The sequence below is a fragment of the Leptosomus discolor genome, chromosome 2 (assembly GCF_034619465.1).
Source record: "Leptosomus discolor isolate bLepDis1 chromosome 2, bLepDis1.hap2, whole genome shotgun sequence".
Lineage (NCBI taxonomy): Eukaryota > Metazoa > Chordata > Aves > Leptosomiformes > Leptosomidae > Leptosomus > Leptosomus discolor.
This window is the reverse complement of record NC_141392.1, coordinates 126,580,990-126,599,194: the sequence shown is the minus strand read 5'-3', so window position 1 is coordinate 126,599,194 and position 18,205 is coordinate 126,580,990. Positions and strand designations below refer to the sequence as shown.

The following is an 18,205-nucleotide window of genomic DNA, read 5'->3' as shown; positions in this document are numbered from 1 at the left end:
CCCCATCAGTAAAAGACTTTTTCCAGGTAGGCATTCAGGAAGATCCCCATGGGGTCCAGCTTCTCCCGGACAGAGCAGAATTTGGGGAAGGCTGGGTACATCTTCTCAAGGTCCTTCCGGGTGCAGCTGTGGGCCTGCAGGAGAGAAAACATCCAGGGCAGCTGCCCATCACTGAGGAACCTGTCACTGGCCCTGGACTCCCACCACCACATGCTGTGGGAAGGTCCTGCAGAAGTGTTGGGACCTCCATTCCCTTATCTACGTGCCTAGGGTGGGCAGCAAACAGGGGAACACCATCTCCTTGAGGCACCCATCTCCCTGTGGGACCAGCCTGATGTGGGGGCCCTTCTCTGACCCCCGCTTGACTGCAAACCCCGGCTCCCATGAGGAGCCGTGATGGAGAAGGGGAAGGGACCATCTTCTGCAGACCCTCTTCTCCCAGAGGAGAGGTGCTGTTGGTACCTTTGCCCAGTGTGGTCTCCCACCGTGCTTCTTCATGATGCCCTCGTAGGTCAGCCAGTAGTTGAGGCGGGGGACGTTCTTCCCATAGGGCCTGAGGGTGGGGAGGGTCAGGGAGAGCATTAGCAGGGGCTGTGGGGGGACTTGCACACCCAGGAAACCTCCCTGAGAAACCCCAACTTGGAGAGAAGCACAACCCCAGGGACCCATCATGGGCTCTTTGATCTGGACTGGGTGATGGAAACCCTCTGGGAGCCAGCTTGCCACCAGCACTTGGCCAGTGGGACCTCACGTAGGACAACATCCTCAAGAACCAGGGGTGGGTGGCTCTAGGGTGCTCCAAGGCCACCTCATCCCTTCTGGTTTGGTGCCTGTAAATGTCTGAGTGGGGTGAGAGGACAAAGGTGCAGGAGCTCCCCAGTGCCAGCCGAGAGCTCGTGTCACCGTGTTTGAGCCGTGCATTTGCTGCTGTTGGGTCTCTGGGCATGGCTCCCGGTGCACCACCAGCACGCTGACCCCGGGAGGAAGAGGAGGAGGAGAGGAGGGTGGAATGGGGACATGGCTTACCTGTACATGATGATGTTCATATAGCAGCTGTCTCGCTGGAAGCAGGGACTCAGCCAGATCTCATCCCCCCGAGCGAAGCGCACCTCCACGGGGTAGTGAGCCACCATCTTGGGGTTGTTCTCTAAGGCGACCTTCAGCTCCAGCAGAGCTTCCTTCGTCTTCTCACTGCCCAGGAGAAGCCCCCAGCCCCAGTTAATGCCAGCATGGGCACAGCCACCCCCATCCCCAGCTCCATCCCTGGTCCCATGCTGATTCAGGGAATGGCTTGGCATGGCCCAGGAAATCCCCCCCATTGCTTTGGGCTCACAAATCCTCAAGACACGGTGTGGTGTGGGTTTGGTACCCCAGGAGGGGGATGAAGAAGGGTCCCCATGCTAAACTTGCAGGTAGGAATGGTGGGTCCTAGCCAGGTCCCTTTCTCCATGGCTTTGCTCCTGCTCCTGGGCCAGGGCAGAGCACGGGCAAAGGTGGTTTGGGCACTGAGCCCATCTGGGGATTGGCAGGGAGGGTCTGCAGAGCCATTTACATGGGGATGGCCCAGTCTTGAACGTGCTGCTTGAAGCGACACTCGTAGTTGAAGATCTTGTAACTGATGGCAACGTTCTCCACCCGGGAGCTGAAGAGGAGCCAGAAGAAGAAGCGGTTGATCCAGCACACCAAGCTGGGCACAAAGGTGCTACAAGGGAGAAAGCAGGAGGTAAGATCTGGCGACAGAGCTGATGCCCAGGGATTTGCCAAGGGCAGATGGTGAGCTGTGATGCCACAGGCCACCAGCCCAGGGATGCTGGGCAAGAGGGTGCCCCTCAAGGGGCTGTAGGCAAAGCAGCAAACTTCAGCCGCCCCCACCCAGGGTGCTGGAGCCCACGGGGACCTGCAGCCCTGCTGTGCTCACCCCACCTGATCTTGGACCTTGCACCCTTGCCCCCGGCTCTCTCCTCCTCCTCTTGCTGCAAGCTAGAAATGGGGGGCTCTGTCATCACCTTCCCTCCTTCTCCAGGCCTCAGTGCCTTCCAGGTTGTGCACTGAGCATCCTGGCTACTGGGGACAGGGTGAAGTGGCAGGGTGGATGCCTTGGCAGAGCCGTAAGTGGCCATAGACTCTCTTCTCCCTCTTCATGGTGTCCAGCCCAGCTCTCCTGTGCCACCAGGGTCCTGCTTCCCAGCCTAACCTCCATGACCTGGCCGGATCTCCTCTCTCTACGCTGGTGCTCAGGATACGCTCACATCCAACACCGCCCCCCCCCCAAACTTCTTTTGCTGCTGCTCCTAACCCGCACTGTTGCTCCATCTCCAAGCACACAAGAGGGCAGTGCAGCTCCAGACATCCACCCCAACTCAAACCCGCTCCTCCTGCACAAGAGCTTGCTCGGAGGAGAACAAGCATCTCCTTCTTCCCCAGCGATGGGGTGCTCCAGGTCATAGTCCTCCCTTGCCATCTTCCCTGGGACTCCCAGCAAAGCAGCACAGGTTTCAAGGTAGAAATGCAGAGAACAAATCTGGATGACCCCAGCCCCAGGCTCCGTTTGTCCCCAGCCACTGCCCAGACCGTGCTCCTACCTGATCCAGAGCAGGAACTCCAGCAAATAATAGCCAACAGCATAATCCCACAACCAGCTGGCGGAAGAAGAGGGGGGCTGCAAGCCAAGCAGAGGAAGATGATCGTCATTAGGGACTAGCAGGGTTTGCAGCTTTCTTGGCAGTGGGCATGAAGTTGGGAGCACATGCCTGGATCAGGACCAAGCTGGGAGCTGGGGTTTGGAGAAGGGCAGCTCAGGACTCCCCAGCTCTCTCTCCCGTGATGAAACAGGGCTACATCTAGCCCCCAAAAGAGACCAAGCTTTGTCATGAGGATGCTAAGAGCTTGGACAGCCCCAGCTGCATCTGTGCACTGGGACCCCCAGACCGTGGAGAACAGGCAGAGTCCAGCCCAGCCCCAAAATGCTGTTTCCCTGATCAGCCCCCCGCAGCAGCCCTTGCATTGCAAGCCCATCCTAAAACACGGGCTCTGGGAGGGCACAGAGTTTTGTGCATGGGCCCTCCTCTCTTCCTGCACGGAACCCCGTGGGACATGCCTTGTTGGTGGGATCCTGGTAGATGACACTGACGTTCTCGCTGTGAGGGAACCACAGGAATCGGAAGTATTGGGATCTCTTCAGGTGGTCCTCGAGGTGATCGAGGACCTGCAACAACCAGAGAAAGGGAGGCTGGTTGGTGATTGTCGCCTGATCCTGGGAGCAGGGAGGCACCTCAGAGGACCCCTGGGAATGCTGGGGAAGGTCCAAGGAGTCCGTCTGCAGAGTCTTGGCAAACCTGGGGTTGGAAGGGGGTCAATATAGCCCAGCCACGCACCAAGGGGCTAAAGACCATGGACCAAACATCTGGGGAAGGGAACTGAGCATGCCCATCATCTCCTCTGCCTCAGCCGTGGCAGAGCCCCCCTGTCCTGCAGATGCTGCTAGGGCCGCATCTGGCACACCCCCAAGCTCAGACCCCACATCCTCCTGCAATGACACCTCTGCAGCCCCCAAACTGCTCCATCAGGCATTCCCAGACATGAGGCAGCACAGACGTGGTTGAAGGGTCCCCCCTCCAGCCATCAGCCATACAGCGGGGCATGCTGAGGGCTTCCAAAATCTACCCCCTGGTCCAGCATCAGGGATGCCCTCCCCAGCTTTCACACCCTGGCAGCACAGCCCGTTGTGGCTCGGTAGCCCCGGGGCAATGGGCACTGGAACCAGGATGGAAGCGGGGATGGAGCTGGGATGGAACAGGGGATGGAGCCGGGATGCGCTACACAGCCCTGTCCCAGACACACCCCCGCCCCTTCCAATGCAGAATTGCCAAATTATTTATAAAGACACAAAAAAGAGCTTTAAGAAAGGCAGCTCCCTCGGATGAGCTGCCTGCCAGCGGCCAAGGACAGCGAGGCATGGGGAGTCTGGGCAGGCAGGGGACAGGCAGGACCACGCAGCTGATGGGGCTCAAGAGGGGGGTGACCGCAGCCCCTGGACATACTCAGCCTCCTCCTGGGGCCACTGAGGTCCTGTTCCAGGGCTACTTAGAGGAAACCCCACTGCCTGGCACAGCAGCACCCACAGAAACGAAAAGGCCCTTCAGCCCTCATCCCTTCTCCCTGCCTGTGCGCTCAAGGGTGGAGGGACCCTGTGCTCCCCCACCCTGCACGGTGCTATTTTGGCTGGGCCAGCACCTCTCCCTCTTGCAAACATCCCCTCCAACCACCCCCTGCTCCTCCTGCAGAGATCTCCCATAGGTTTGCAGAAAGGCTTGAAAACTCAGCAGTTTTGCTTCAAGGAGTTTGCCTGACCCAGGAGAAGGTGCAATGACCCGTGGATATAACCCCAGGAAGGTCATGACACCCTTAGCTGTGAAGCTGCTCCTTTCCAGCTGGGTTAGTTGAGTTATTTGTCTTAATGAGCTTTTAATCACCGGGCTGGGCTGCTTTAGCACCGAGCATCTTGCTGTGACCCTGCCATAAGGTGAGGGTCTCTGTGGGGTCATGCTGCCCTAACGCTGCGGTCCCGTTAAAGCGGGGAGGAGGGGAAGATAAATAGTGTAATCGGTGAGAAATAATGCTAACGCTGTTGTCTTCCTCTTCACATCTGCAGCTCCCAAAGAGAGCCACAAAATCTCTCTTAGCTGTTCCCAAACCAGCCTCTTTTCTGGCCGGAGAAGTTCCGATGTCGGAAACAGTTAACATTGTGAGAGTTGAAGGAGGGCAAAAGCCACCACCCCACGTTTCCATTGGTTTGGTGCAGGAGCAAATGCATTGAGCAGATAAAACAAGTGGGGAAAAGAAGGATGCCGCTTTCCCAAGGTGATCCTGCCGACGTCTGTTTGTCTTCCAGCCGCGGCGTTTCAGCGCAGCAGCAAATCGCTGGCGGGGTGACCTTTTCAATGTGCGCTTTTGATTCTTGTGATATCCGTCTGAAGGAAATAAGCCCGCGACTTTGTAGGATAATTGCAGCGCAGCAGGCAAGAGCTGAAGGCAGCGAACAAGCCGGCTTCGGGGAGTCCTTGGGGACGTTGTCTGCTGGCTGAGTGCCGGAGTCGGAGGCAGGGGTCAGGCGGTGGAAATCTTGTCACTGTAACGTGGCCAACGCACGCAACGGAGATGACCCTGGAGCAGGCAGACACCCAGGGGATTTTACTTGTCTTTATTTCCCTCCCAGGAGCCCCAAACAAATCCCTTTTGCTTCATAAAGGCCGGGTTTAAGGAAGCCACTTGCTTTCTGGCTCGCAAACACCCTTGAGAGCTCACTGAGTGGAGGGGTCAGGCACCCTGCCTGCTGCAGTGCAGGTTGGGTTGCTCCACATGGTCCTCGGGGAAAGGACAAGGATGGGACAAGGGGCAGACGTGGCCAAGGTGCCGCGGAGGATGAAGCACAAGAAGTCAGTAGGGTGCGTCCTGTAGGTCTGTCAGAGCAAGGAAGGGGAGCAAGGGAGCATGGGGAGCTCTCCTTTTGGGAGAGGAGACGGATGCTCAGCCTCCCTCTTTTGCCCGCTGTGCTGCCTGTGCCTGCTGGGATCCCCCCACATCAGGGGACAATGTCTGAGCACCCGTCGGAGGCGTCACTTCCACGCACTGAAGCCAAAACCAACACCTCTGGCTAGTTGGGACCATGTCAGGCCCAGCAATGGAGAGGGCATTTAGGCACTGGGGGGTCTGGGAGGAATTAGGCTGGAGGGATCCATCCATCCGAGGTGCCTGGGACTTCCCCCAAAGGGTTAGGGTTCAGGCTAGGGTTAGGGTTTGAGTTAGGGTTAGGAAGTGGTGGACTCAGACCAAAAGGAGCGCTTTTTCACCCACCAGGTCGCTAAGCTGTGCAGGTCTGCAGGTGGCTAACAGTTTGCATGGGCTCAGAAGCAGAGCAGAGACCCTCCTGGAGGAGAAACTCATCACCTTATTACGTATCCACAAACCACCCCTAGCTCGGGGAGCCCCAAAGCTGCAAAGATCAGGGGAAGAGGTATCGTATCTGTCTCTGACCCATCCTCATCCTCATTAGCAGGTCTGGGGTAAGGAGAGGCTGACTCCAGCCCTGCCACCACCCAGGGATGCTCTGCGGGTCTCTCTGGTGACCTCAGCTGTGCAACGAACCCTCTCGGTCCCTTGCCTCGTTCCTGGTCATCGTCAGCCGCTAAAGCAGCTGAATTTATCCCAGTGATAAAGTTAATCACGAGGCCAGAAAAGAAAGCATGCAGATCTTACATAACCACAAATCCAAGCCTGGCTCCTCTGACACATATATTATCTGCAATGTCTTAGATAACTCAGGCTTAAATATTTCAAGCAACCTGCTCCCTTGCCATTATTCTCTTCCGCCTCGCTGGGCCACTCGACATGAAAGCCGGAGATGTGGAAGCAGGCGAGGAACAGCGATGACTGAGAATTGATAATGGCATTAATATTTATAGAGTGCATTCTTGTTTCACCCTCCTAACAGCCCCGAGGGACGGGGAAAGATGGGCTGAGCTGTGCAAGGGGCATAGCCTGGGCAGATGGTGCTGAGCAGGGTAAAGCTCAGCCTGGGCTACCTGCCCTGCTCAGGAGAGCAGGGTTATCCCGCACCTGAGCATAATTTTCCTATCTAAAAGGCAGATTAGGAGGTGTAAACCAACACTCAACCTGGCAATTTGGCTGAAGAAAGGTGCTAGAGGATGCAAGGGATGGTCCGAGCAGTCTGGCAGGGTGGGTGAGCGCCAAGCTGTAAGGAGCTCGCAGGCTCCCACCATGTTTAAACGTATTTAAACTCATTTAAAGAGGGGAACTCCCTGCTGCAGGGCACCGGGGAAGTCACAGCTCAGGAAGCAAACAGGCCAAAAAAATACTCCTGAGCCATTAAACGCAAACTCACCACCTCTGAAACTGGAAACACTGGTAATGAACTTGCTGCAGGCTGGAGAAATATCTCAGTGGGTTTCCCTTATTCCTCCGTCTTCTCTTCCCACCTCCCAGGAAAAACGAGACCCTGAAATGCTCCAGCTCTCGACTGCCATGGTGCAGCTGCTCTTAGGGGGGTGAGAGCAGGCAGGCAGACACGCTAATGGACTTGGGTAACAAACATGGACCTCTCTGTACGCCTCCCCGGTCAGCCCAGTTGGCCACGGCACAGTGCAAGGACCACTGGCTTGCTTTGGATCAGGCCTTACGAAGAAGATGCTGCAAAACCGCCTTCGATTCACATTCCTGGTGGTGTTCAGGGCACCTCAACGGGGCACTGAATAATTCAGTCCTTAAAAAATTAAGGACAGTGTTTCTCAGAGCTTTACTAGTGCTGCAGCTCTGATCAATCCTGCAACAAATTTCGCTGCTTTTGTCCAAGGACTATTTATTTTTCATGAGCCCAACTTAAGGAAGGTTTGTGCTGTCGTTAGCCAGGGCTGGAACTGGACCTGTGAGACTCAAATGAGGCAACGGATGAGGATGTTGCCGAGGACGCACCAGCAGGGACGTCAGACCTCACAAGAGGACAAAGGTGATTGGTGGTTGAAGCAGATCCAAGCTCCTGGAGAGGATCCTTTCCACCACCACTGGTTTCTTCCTCTTGGTGGACATCGTGCCTTAGTTTCTGCATCCAGAAATTCCAGTGAACGCAGTGAGTCCGCACAGCATTCAGAAGGCCACCAGTTCTTCCAGCTTGCAGGTGGCCCCTTCTCTGTAGGCTTTAGCCTGTGCAATACTGTAACCTCCAGCGATGATCTGGTGCCAGAGACCTGGGACAAGCTGGATATTGCTCAAAGCAGCAGGTCACATCCTGATACAGCAGCTATGTCAGGCTGTCCTGGCCATGGAGGGGCTGAGCATCAGCTGGAACAGCTCTTTCCACCCGACTTCCCAGCACAGTGAGGGTGGGAGGGCTCCGAGGAAACGCATCCAGCAGTTAAAAGGAATTCATATAATGGCAGAGACAGGGAAAGTTGGTTTTGATGTGTTCCCAGAAGAATTCCTTCAAATCTCACTGTAGAAATGCTCCCTGGGCCTTCAAAAGGCTTTCTGAGGGAACCAGATCACACCCACCCATGGCCACAGAGCCACGTGGAGACCGAAGCTCGTAAAGCCCAGGGGATGCACTGCCCCCCAAAAGGGTGTTTCATGCCTCTTTCGAGGGAAATCAGCCTGTCTCAGCCTGGTTCCTGTTGGGCACAGAAAGCTCAGCTGGAGGAAACCACTCTCCGGCACTGAGCATCTCTGCACCAGCATCCCAGGACACTCTCCCCAGCGCCACAGCTGCATAATGAACAAGGACCTAAAATTCTCTCGCTCTCCATGGTCGACGAATTGCCCTTTCACAGGCTACATGCAAGGTGCTGTCCTTCAAGAGGGACATGGCCACAAAGAGGGGACAACAGGGAGAGGATGGAGGGTGGGGCAGCAAGGAGGAGGAGACAGCAAGACCCTTCAGAGAAGGACCCTGAAGAAACTTCCAGAGCCAGGCAAGATCCTGACCTATGAGAGAGCAGGTCAGAAACCCTCCTCAGAAAGCCACCTCCCTTGAAGATGTTCCTGAAGGGCCAATCACTAGCACCACGCACCTAAGTCTGGGTGATCGGGACCTTTGGCAAGACGGAGGCCGAGAAGGTCCATAGCAACGTGACAACCAGTTTAAAGGGAGTTTTCCATCACACAACCCCAATGCAGCTCTGGCGTCGGGCACTGATAGAGGTTTTGCTCAGTCTGGCCCTTGAAATGTATCACCCATCGCACTCCTCATCCCCAGCGGGGTTTGTCCCAAGTTCAGCTCACAGAAAGAGCTAAAACCAACTTCACACTGGGAGACGGAGAGCCCCATCCCAAAACATACCCTGACCTCACACACAAGAAAGGACCAAGTTATTATCGAGAGCACAAGGTGCCCACGGACTATTTTAAGTGGCCCATCTGTCGCTGGAAAAAGCAAAGCTCTCCCTTAGCTGAGCAGCAGGAGACGACGAGATGGGAGACGGCACTTCCTCGGAGAGCACACAGCTCGTGGGAGCAGCCATGCCCTGAGGGATGCTGCTCCTCTCCTCCAGGACACAGCTAGGCTGCCTCCGGGGGATGCTGGCTCAGCGCAGGAACAGTCTTCTCCCTCTTCTTGCTCAGGCCAGGCAGCACATTGTCTCATCAAACCAGCCCAGGATTTCCAGCAAGGGCAATTTTCTCCAGCTGGAACATTAAATCTGCATCAGGCTTAGTCATGCGTGCCTGGAGTTACCAGAGCTCCGCCGACCTGCTGGCGCCTGCGAACACCGGGTTAAACGGAGCAGAGGCGTTGGCTGATCCATCTCACAGTGACGTCTCCCAGGGACAGGAGCAAGCGCCGAGGGTGGCAGCGCTGACGCCCGCAGGCTCCTTCAGCATCTCTTAACTTCATTGCGCTGGAGCCCCCCTGCTCAGCCCCGTCACGGCTTGGAGGCAGCCCAGGGAAGATGAAGCTGACGGCTACGGGCAAACCTCCATCCCCGCTCCGGTGGGACCGCTGGTGTGGCACAGCTTGAAGCAGCTCCTCATGGCTGCGGCTGCCCTTCCCCTCGCTCATCCCTGCCTACAGTGAGGCTCAGGCATCGCTCACAAGATGGGGGAAGAGTTTAAAACCCACGGGGTTGTACGCAAAGGGTAGATCACAGTTGGACGGGGGCGGGGGGGTGTGTTGATTTTTGTCACCTCCGGGCTGAGTCAGGCAGGGGACTATGGATGGATGCTGAGATGTGAGGATGATGCTGCAGAGCGGCCAGGACACGGGGACGTTGACAGGGGTCACATTGTCCAGCCTTTTCCCTAAAGAAGGCACTGGGTGCCCTTTTGGAGGCAGCGCCAAATCCAAATCAGAGGTGAAATCAAGAAGAGCAGGAGAAGCATTTTCACCCTCTTCTCCCCTGCTTCCATCCCACCAGTGGCACGCAGCTCCCGCCAGCCGACTTGAGCCCAGCCAGGAGGTGTCTCCCGAGCAGGAGCCCTCTGGATCTCAGCTTTGCAATGTACCCCATGCCAACGCAGCCTCTCCAAGCTAGGGATCATAGAGAGCAGCGTAGGAGAAAGGGACCTGGGGGTCCTGGTGGGCAGCAGGGTGCCCATGAGCCAGCAACGGGCCCTCGTGGCCAAGAAGGCCAGCGGCATCCTGGGGGGTATGAGAAGGGGGTGGTCAGTAGGTCGAGAGAGGTTCTCCTCCCCCTCTGCTCTGCCCTGGTGAGACCCCATCGGGAATAGTGTGTCCAGGTCTGGGCCCCTCGGGTCCAGAAGGACGGGGAACTGCTGGGAAGGGTCCAGTGCAGAGCCCCAGAGGGGATGGAGGGGGTGGAACATCTCCCTCGGGATGAAAGGCTGAGGGAGCTGGGTCTGTTCCGCTTGGGGCAGAGGAGGCTGAGGGGTGACCTCATCAGTGGGGTTAAATACGTGACGGGCGGGTGACAGGAGGGTGGAGCCGGGCTCTGCTCGGTGATGGCCAGTGACAGGACAGGGGGCAACGGGTGCCAGCTGGAGCACAGGAGGTTCCACATGAACATGAGGAAAAACTGTTTCCCTGGGAGGGTGGCAGAGCCCTGGCACAGGCTGCCCAGAGAGGTGGTGGAGTCTCCTTCTCTGGAGACATCCAAACCCCGCCTGGACGCGTTCCTGGGTGACCTGCTCTGGGTGGTCCTGCTCTGGCAGGGGGGTTGGACTGGATGATCTCCAGAGGTCCCTTCCCACCCCTCACATTCTGTGATTCTGTGATTCTGTGACCATGCTCAGGACAGCAGGCAGCAGGGCCTGCCTGCCTGCTGCCTGCCAGGCAGGCCAACCCTCCCACAGCAGCCTCCCACAGCACGGTGGTCCCATCTCCCCTGCCAGGACCCAGAAGGTGTCTCTGAAAGACACAGCCATGTTCCAGCTCAGGGTCACTCTCTGCAGCCCAAGGTGAGCGCAGAAAGTCTTTGGGCAGGTTCCTGAGGACACTGGAAGCCACCAGCCCTCTCCTGCAGCTGTAAGCCACCCTGCGGCTTCACAAAGGCTGATCTGGGACAGTAAAATCAGCTATTTCAGTCTCAGGCTGGATAAACGCAACAAATCTGCATCCATCTGCAGCAGTTTGAAAAGAGGACGCTGGGAACAGCTCAGAGGTGAGCATGGCAACAACGAAAGAGGTGAGGTTTCACATCACCTTCACACTCCTGAGCTGTCCTGGGCCAGATGTGGAGCTGAAAGCAGCTGGAAATGGACACAACTTCTCCCAGAGACGGTGCCTTGCAGTTCTCAAAAACCATCAGGGATAATAAATAAAGGAAACAACTTTCATCTCCGTGTCTTTCCCCACAGCTCTCCCTTCCTTCCCACCTCTCCCCAGGCTGGATGCAGAAAGGGGGCCAGAGAAGGTCCCAGTGCAAGGTGCAGGGGTTCCACCTGCTTTTTGGTGAGGACTGAAGAACTCCTCAGTGCAGACTCACAGCAGACTGGGCTTCCCCACCCAGCCTCATCCCCGATTTTGTGGCCAACAAAGCTGCCAGAGCGCACTCAGCCCTCACCTCTGCTCCATGCAGCACCCCTGGGAATGAAGCAAAAGTCTTCCCACAGCATCAGGGGACTCAGCACCCCCGTTTCGCACCACCCTGCTGTCTCAGCTTGCACCCCAACACCCCGCTTTGCTTCTGAACATCAACTGCACGACGCAACGCACGTCTTGCTGCAAGTCCCAACCACACACCTGCCCTACGTGGTGCAGAGGTGGCACTTAGGAGTACCTCTCCTCCCACCCCACTACCTGTACCTGTCTGGAAGATGCTCTTCCCACCCATGGGAAGTTGAAATGGTATTTGCAAAGAAACATGGCTTTTCCTTCCTCTCTTTTGTCACCCTGGAGAAGTTTCCATCTTAAAGGACACCATGAAGCACGCCATGAAGTTGCTCAAGGAATGCAACCTACAGGCACCCGTGGGATTTGCTACCGGAGCGTAACCCCTTCCCAGTCTCCCTCCAATCATGTCACCTCACCAAGAACTTTGTTTATCCCCAAGGAGGTTTTGAAAGCGTCGCCCACATCGTACCTCGGTGAGGGTGGAAGGGAAGGTCACCTCGTGCAGGTGGAACTGGGGCACGCACTGGAAGGTGACTGTGAGCACGACGCCCAGGCAGCCAAGATGCAGGCGGGCAGCCTGGAAGATGTCTGCGTTGATGGACTCAGAGCACTCCAGGATCTCCCCTGAGGCTGTCAGCAGCGTGAGGGCTACGACCTGCCGAGAGGGGAGCAAAGCTTCAGTGAGCATTCGGTGTGTCCCATCTCCATGACAAGAGCCTGCATCCATCCCAAAACTTGGAGCTGGGGGCTAAGCAGGGAGACCCCTGTGCCACAACCATCATCACAGGGTGCTTTCTGCTGAGCTTGGCTCCACCAGCCCCTCTCCTGCCGCGTTCGATGTAGTGACACAAAAGGATCTTTCTTTCTCTGGGGGATACTAGGAAAAGCCATCAAATAAAGAAGAACTCCCCCAAACTACTTAACTTGTACGTAACCATCGGTGGAATCACCATACAGGATTTGGGCTAGGAGTGGAGGATTTTCATAAGTGTCTAGTTAAAAACAGACCTGAGCCCTGCAGAGGTTTGGATTTGGGGTGCTCCAATACAAGAACTGCTTTCCCTTTGGTGCAGAGCTTATTCATGGGACTGTAAAGTCACAAAGCACAGGGACAGAAGAGTTTTGAGCTGGATTATGTTTTATGGCTGACAGATGAGGAGGTCCCACTGCGTGTGGAGGACTTGGAGGTCCCCCATAGCAGCTCCATCCCAGGGGGACAGGACCCCTCCTGCTTGCAGCGTTCTCCTTCCTTACTCCAAGGCTGGGCACACCAGACCTGGACCAGGTGACGGGACATCTCCCCTGAAGCCCTCGAGATGCTGGTGTCTGTGCCTCAACACGCTCCCGACTCGTGTCTCACCTGGGTGGGGAGGATGCCGTGCTTGATCCCAGTGTTGTGCGTCCCTGTCCCGATCACACCGGCCGCTGTCACCTCAGAAACAGCTCCTAAGCTGGGGGTGGACGAAGGAGCTGGGTGAGGACCTCAGTGTGTGGGACACGGCGTGGGGCACAGGTTACCACGCCAGGCATTGCACCGTATGCAGACCCTTCACAGAGACCCCCAGGACATGTCCCCCTGCCCCAATGAGCAGGGTTTGCCACCCTTCAGGGTACCCTGCAGCAAGGGGTGGGTTTGTTGGCCTTGTGGGCGTGTCTCCATGGGACATATCCATGAGGATGCTGCTATAGCCCATGGGGAGGAAGAGGCAGCTGGTGAGCGCAGGTCACCGTGGTCAGCTCAGCTGTGTCCCATCTCACAAGGCGCCATCTCTCCCCCTTAGCCTGGAGCGACTCTTTGGTCACTCACCCTTCTCCCCTCAGCTCTCCCCAGTCTCAGGGGCGTGTAACCTGTCCCATAACTTCTCCAAGGTCAATGCAAGGGAGAAGTCACCCCCAGCAAAGCTCTACCATCAGCAAACCCCTTCACTCTTTGGGGTGGAGACATCCATACGCACTCAGAGCAAGGTGTGAGGAACCTGGGTTTACCCCAGAAACATCACTGTGGAGCAGGGCTGGAAGGAAGATCCACAAGCATAAGGTCTGCAGACCAAGCTTGGTCCCTCCAACCACGGCCAAGGTGGGCACAAGGGGATGGTAGAAGGTTAAAGCGAACAATGTGCTGTTCCTGCTATTTCCCCCTAAACACTCCCCCAGCTTCCAACAGCTGGGGAGCAGGATCCTCCTGAACCAGACATGGTTTCTAGGACCATTCCAGCCCTCGGTGAACTCCTCCTCCATGAAGGAGTCCTGCTCACCCCACTCGCGCCATCGGCCATCTGCTCAGCGGGGGCTTGTTTCTCTGAACCCTCACCCCAGCCCTGGACAGGGCTGTGACAAACTCATCGCTTTTATCGACAGGGGAAAGCAGATATTGAGCTGGACTGAAATTAAAGACCAATTTCTTCGCTGAGGTCGGCAAGTGAAAGAGATTGAGTGTGAGAAATGGTCTCCATGGCTGTCCCCTTTGCAAACCCCTATCTGAACGTGGCTCTCTCCAAGCTCTTGGCGAGACACCCGCTGCAAAGGAGAACCACACGTGTTGGAGGCAGAGGGATCAGCTGGGATCACCTTGAATCCCACCCACGGATTGCCCTGGACCCCACAGCCCATCATTTCCACCTCCACTTCTGGGGACAGTGGACATCCCAAAGCAAGGCAGAGCAAAGACTCTCCCATGCTTCCTGCTAAGATACTCCCATGGCTAATTGTCCTTTGCCATCAAAAACGCATTTCTAGCCTTATTTTGTCTACCTCTGAGACCTGTCAGCCTCTGCCCCATGCAAGGCATCCCTGGCGGGGTGCTCACATCATTTTAGGGCCAGGGAGTGCAGAGTTTTCCATCGTGACATGGAAAGGACTGGCCTGGTGGGCACAGTGAGAATAATAGGGTTGGTGTGGGGATGAAGGCTCCTCTTGTCCAGCCTCCTCCTCTAAGGCAGGATGAGCTACTCTGTCGTGGAGGGGGTTGACCTGCAATCTTCAGATCCTGAAGTAAACCCCCCTATTCTGCAGGAAAAGCTCTTCAAACATCCCTGTTTGACCATGTCCCAGCACTTGATCTGGGGCAAGGATGGCCTCCTGGGAGGATCCCTCCTGGGGAGGGTGCCCAGGGACGGCCCCGTGCACGTGTGCCACTCACTTGGCCAGGGCCAGCCCTTGCTTGCTCAGCTCGACGTTCAGATCCGAGAGGAAAATCCCACCTTCCACCGTCACTTGCTGCTTCTCCTTGTCCACCTGCAAAGGGTGAGGTGGGAGAGAGGGAGGTCACACAGCTCAGAGGAGAAACACCTCATGGAACACCGCTCTGCTCTTACCAACACAGTCGATAATGTCTGTGCAGGAGAGCCACGTACCACGAGGGACTTGCCCCATCCTGAGCTGCCACATCTCTCAGACCTTCACCCAACCCAAACCTTGTCCAACCCAATGGTGCCACTGCTTTCCACCCCTGGTCCAGACCCCGCTCTCCTCGGCTCTCCCCAGTCTCAGGGGTGTGTAACCTGTCCCATAACTTCTCCAAGGTGTTGGTCAATGCAAGGGAGAAGACATACCCCCAGCAAAGCTCCACCATCAGCAAACCCCTTCACTCTGCCCTCCCGCCTTGCTCAGCCAGCTCCAGCCAGCTCCTGGTGGAAGGAGAACTTATTGCCACCAGAAGCTATTCATCCTGCTTCTGACAGAGCTGTCAGGGGGGCCGTTCCTTAATTAATTACTGCTGTTAATTACCAGTAATGATCCAGCTCTCGGGATACGCTGCTAGAGTCAGGACTTTTTCATCTTCAGCTGCACACGTACACACACGTGCGCACGTACAGAAACACACGTGCATATGTACACACAAAGGCACGCGTGCCCACCCGCACACACGACACACAGGCGTGGACATGTGCACAGAGCCAGCTCTCCCACTGCTCACCACTAGCCAGCCACACAGCCCCAGTAACGGCCCAGAAGCCGGTCTCACCTTGAGGACCCTGTTCATCTTCCCCATCTGGATCATGAAGTCATCGGTGCAAGCGATGTCCGAAGGAGAGTGACCGCCCCCCACCACCTTCACCCTCTTGTCCCGTTGCCTGGCCATGTCCAGGATCTGCAGAGACAACAGGTGGCCCTGAGCTTCCAACATCTCCCTCAAAGCCATGGGCTAAGGGCAACGCCAGAGGCACTGTGAGCCATCCCAATCTAAAAGCTCACCCATGGTTGACCACCATTTACTAGGCTAACTCATCATCTGGGGTTAAAACCAGCCCAGACACCTCCTAAGACAGCCTTTGGGATCATCCTTGGGGGCTGAACTAGACGACCTTCAAAGGTTCCTTCCAACCCAAACCATTCTATGATCCCAAAAGAGGCGATGCCCACCTGAGACACCGTAGGGTGACAGAGGTATCTGGGGTAACAAAAGCAACACGGGACTTGCACCCCTCAGCATGGCAGCTGGGGCAGGCAGGGGACCCCAGAAGGATGCCAGATCCCGATGCCCAAAGAACAGAGTCCAACTGGGGCCAGGCGTGCTGGTTTTCTGCATCTTTTAGGTGTTTGACACTTCTGCTGGAGAAAATGTGCAGTTCAGTAGGATGGACCATCTCCTGGGGCTAAGGGAAAGACTCGTGCTGTCACCATCTGTGACCTCTGATGGAGCATCACAGCCCTTCCTGGCCTTTCCTCCTCTTCATTTCTAACGGGTTGTTTCCTGGAAGCACCCTCCTTACCTCCCGGATCTCCTCCACCGAGGTAGGCTGGAAGAACAGCTCTGGAGAGGAGCCATAGGTCTTGGCCCAATTCTGGAACTTGACTCCTCCTTGGCCATGAACCTGGACCAAAAACAAGGGCTAAAGCAGAAGAAAGCAAGTGCTTCCCCTGCTTTTCCACATAGCCCATCCTTTGTCTGCCAAGACGACTGTACCAGAGCCATATTTCCAAAAGGATTAAATATTTATGGACAGAGGTTCATCTCAACCCCTTGAGCCCGTAGAGCAGAGATGTCTCCATGTGAGCAAGTCAGCCCTGGCTCCCTTTGCAGTCAGCAAGTGGGAGGACTCCCTGGGCTGTTTGAGACATCTCCCTTGAGCACAGCCCATCCCTTCCTCCTACAGCGTGATGTGTGCTGGGGTCCTCTTGGTTTGCATGGCCTCTTCTGCTCTGGACTCTCTCAGACTTGATCTCAGCATCCATATCTACGTCGTGGTCCATGGGCATGGCCTCATGTCCCAGTATCCCCTGATGGCCTCGTCATGAGGGGCTGACTGGGACCAGGTTGGGACCTCCTTCCAACCTCAGCCATCCATCCTCCCCAGCCCTGGCACGAAGGGGTACAGACCCTTCCCGTCTCCAAGCAGGGGTTAACCCAAGGCAGGGCATCCCCAGTGCAGTTTGGATGGGTCCTGGCTGGAGGGGGGGACAGTTTCTCTCTGGCCTTGGCCAGCCCAGCTGGGGCTTGGGCAAGGAAGGACCTGGTATGGTGTTGGGCACCAAGCCCCAGAGAAGATGGTGAATCCCGCTGCCCCAGGCAGGACTAGACCCAACTGTGCTGCCCCACCAACACAACACATGTCCCACCTTGGCTGCAGGGCACGATTTATTCCCTTGACACCTCCTGTGGTCTCCTTCCTCCCCTTCCCTCCAGCCTCCTCTCCATCAGCCAACCGTCCACCGTCCACCTTCCACCTTTCCCACCCAGGCTCCCTCCTCCATCCTCAGCTCATTTTTCTTCTCCCCATCTCTATGATGGGTTCAGTTCCCATCCAAAGAGCAGACCTTCCCCCCCCAAACCAGACAAACCTCTCCAGGGGTGCCCAAGGGGCTCTCCCCAGGGGTGTCTGCAGCATCCTTCCCCCACTGCCACCCCCTTCCCCCACCACTCCAGCCCCCCCCAGGCTGCTTTTAGGGGCTGGGCAGGGCAGGAACAGTGGATGGCCCATCACCCTGCCCAGGGAGGTGACACTGCCTGGAGCCAGGGCCATCAGGAAGCTATTGCAGATAGCCCAGATAGCAGCAGGGAGCCCTCGGGGCGAGGGGGAGGTGGGGCTGGGGCTGCATCCCCCATGCAAGTGAGAACCTGGAGATGGTCTGTGAGGCAGGGCACAGAGGGAGAGAGCCAGAAAATAAATGAAAACAAGAAAAAAACAACCAAAAAGAACAAAATGGTGGAAACAAAATGGTTAGAAAACACTCCTGTCGGGCCGCCAGAGCCTGACCTGATTTATTCAAGGAATCTGTTGGCCTTCCTCCCGTCTCTCTTTTCCGAGACACCTTTCCTACTTCTCATCGCTGCGACGTTGGTTATTAAATCCCTATCAAAGGTGGGAATAAAACCGCACCCTCCTGACGGCCCCGACCACGGCGCGTCGCTCCACACAGCCTGGACCACCTTTCCCACCCCAAAACCTGAGAAATCCCCCCCTTGGCTGCGTTGCCTTTTTCTTACCATCCCGTCAGCCTCTCTGCAAGATGCTGGTGGAGCGAGCGGGACTCTGGCTGCTCCGGTACTGGGGACAAGGGGTGATCCTTGCTGGTCCAAGGCTGGTGGAGCTTGTTCCTGTCCTGTGGGTCAAAGAGGAGCTTCTCTCCAGGCTGGGAGGATAATGAATAACAGCCCTCCCCTTGGGATTTGCCTCATTCCCAGGGGGA

At 56.5% G+C, this 18,205-nt stretch overlaps 2 protein-coding genes across 2 annotated transcripts in view; both read right to left on the bottom strand.

Moving 5' to 3' along the window:
- Positions 1-5: 5 nt before the first annotated feature.
- Positions 6-16,383, bottom strand: LOC104349619 (L-gulonolactone oxidase). Its single transcript, XM_086461733.1, has 11 exons — positions 16,288-16,383; positions 15,540-15,665; positions 14,715-14,809; positions 12,936-13,026; positions 12,045-12,230; positions 3,098-3,205; positions 2,583-2,659; positions 1,553-1,702; positions 1,027-1,191; positions 463-553; positions 6-134 (listed from the first exon to the last, which is right to left on the bottom strand). The coding sequence occupies exons 2-11, from the start codon at positions 15,654-15,656 to the stop codon at positions 6-8; spliced, it is 1,209 nt and encodes a 402-aa protein (XP_086317859.1). The 5' UTR covers positions 15,657-15,665; positions 16,288-16,383.
- Positions 16,284-18,205, bottom strand: part of EPHX2 (epoxide hydrolase 2) — a 19,044-nt gene continuing 17,122 nt past the window's right edge. Inside the window, exon 19 of the mRNA XM_086461730.1 lies at positions 16,284-16,389. Coding sequence (XP_086317856.1) covers positions 16,284-16,389 — 106 coding nt within the window. The remainder of the gene's footprint in view (positions 16,390-18,205) is intronic.

Excerpts from the sequence above, each read along its gene's own strand:
- LOC104349619 (XM_086461733.1), bottom strand. The coding sequence starts at position 15,656 with ATGGCCAGGCAACGGGACAAGAGGGTGAAGGTGGTGGGGGGCGGTCAC. Across the intron at positions 13,027-14,714 it reads CAAGGGCTGGCCCTGGCCAA|CTTAGGAGCTGTTTCTGAGG; the intron begins GTGAGTGGCACA and ends GTCCACCCCCAG. Across the intron at positions 12,231-12,935 it reads ACGGCATCCTCCCCACCCAG|GTCGTAGCCCTCACGCTGCT; the intron begins GTGAGACACGAG and ends CCCTCTCGGCAG.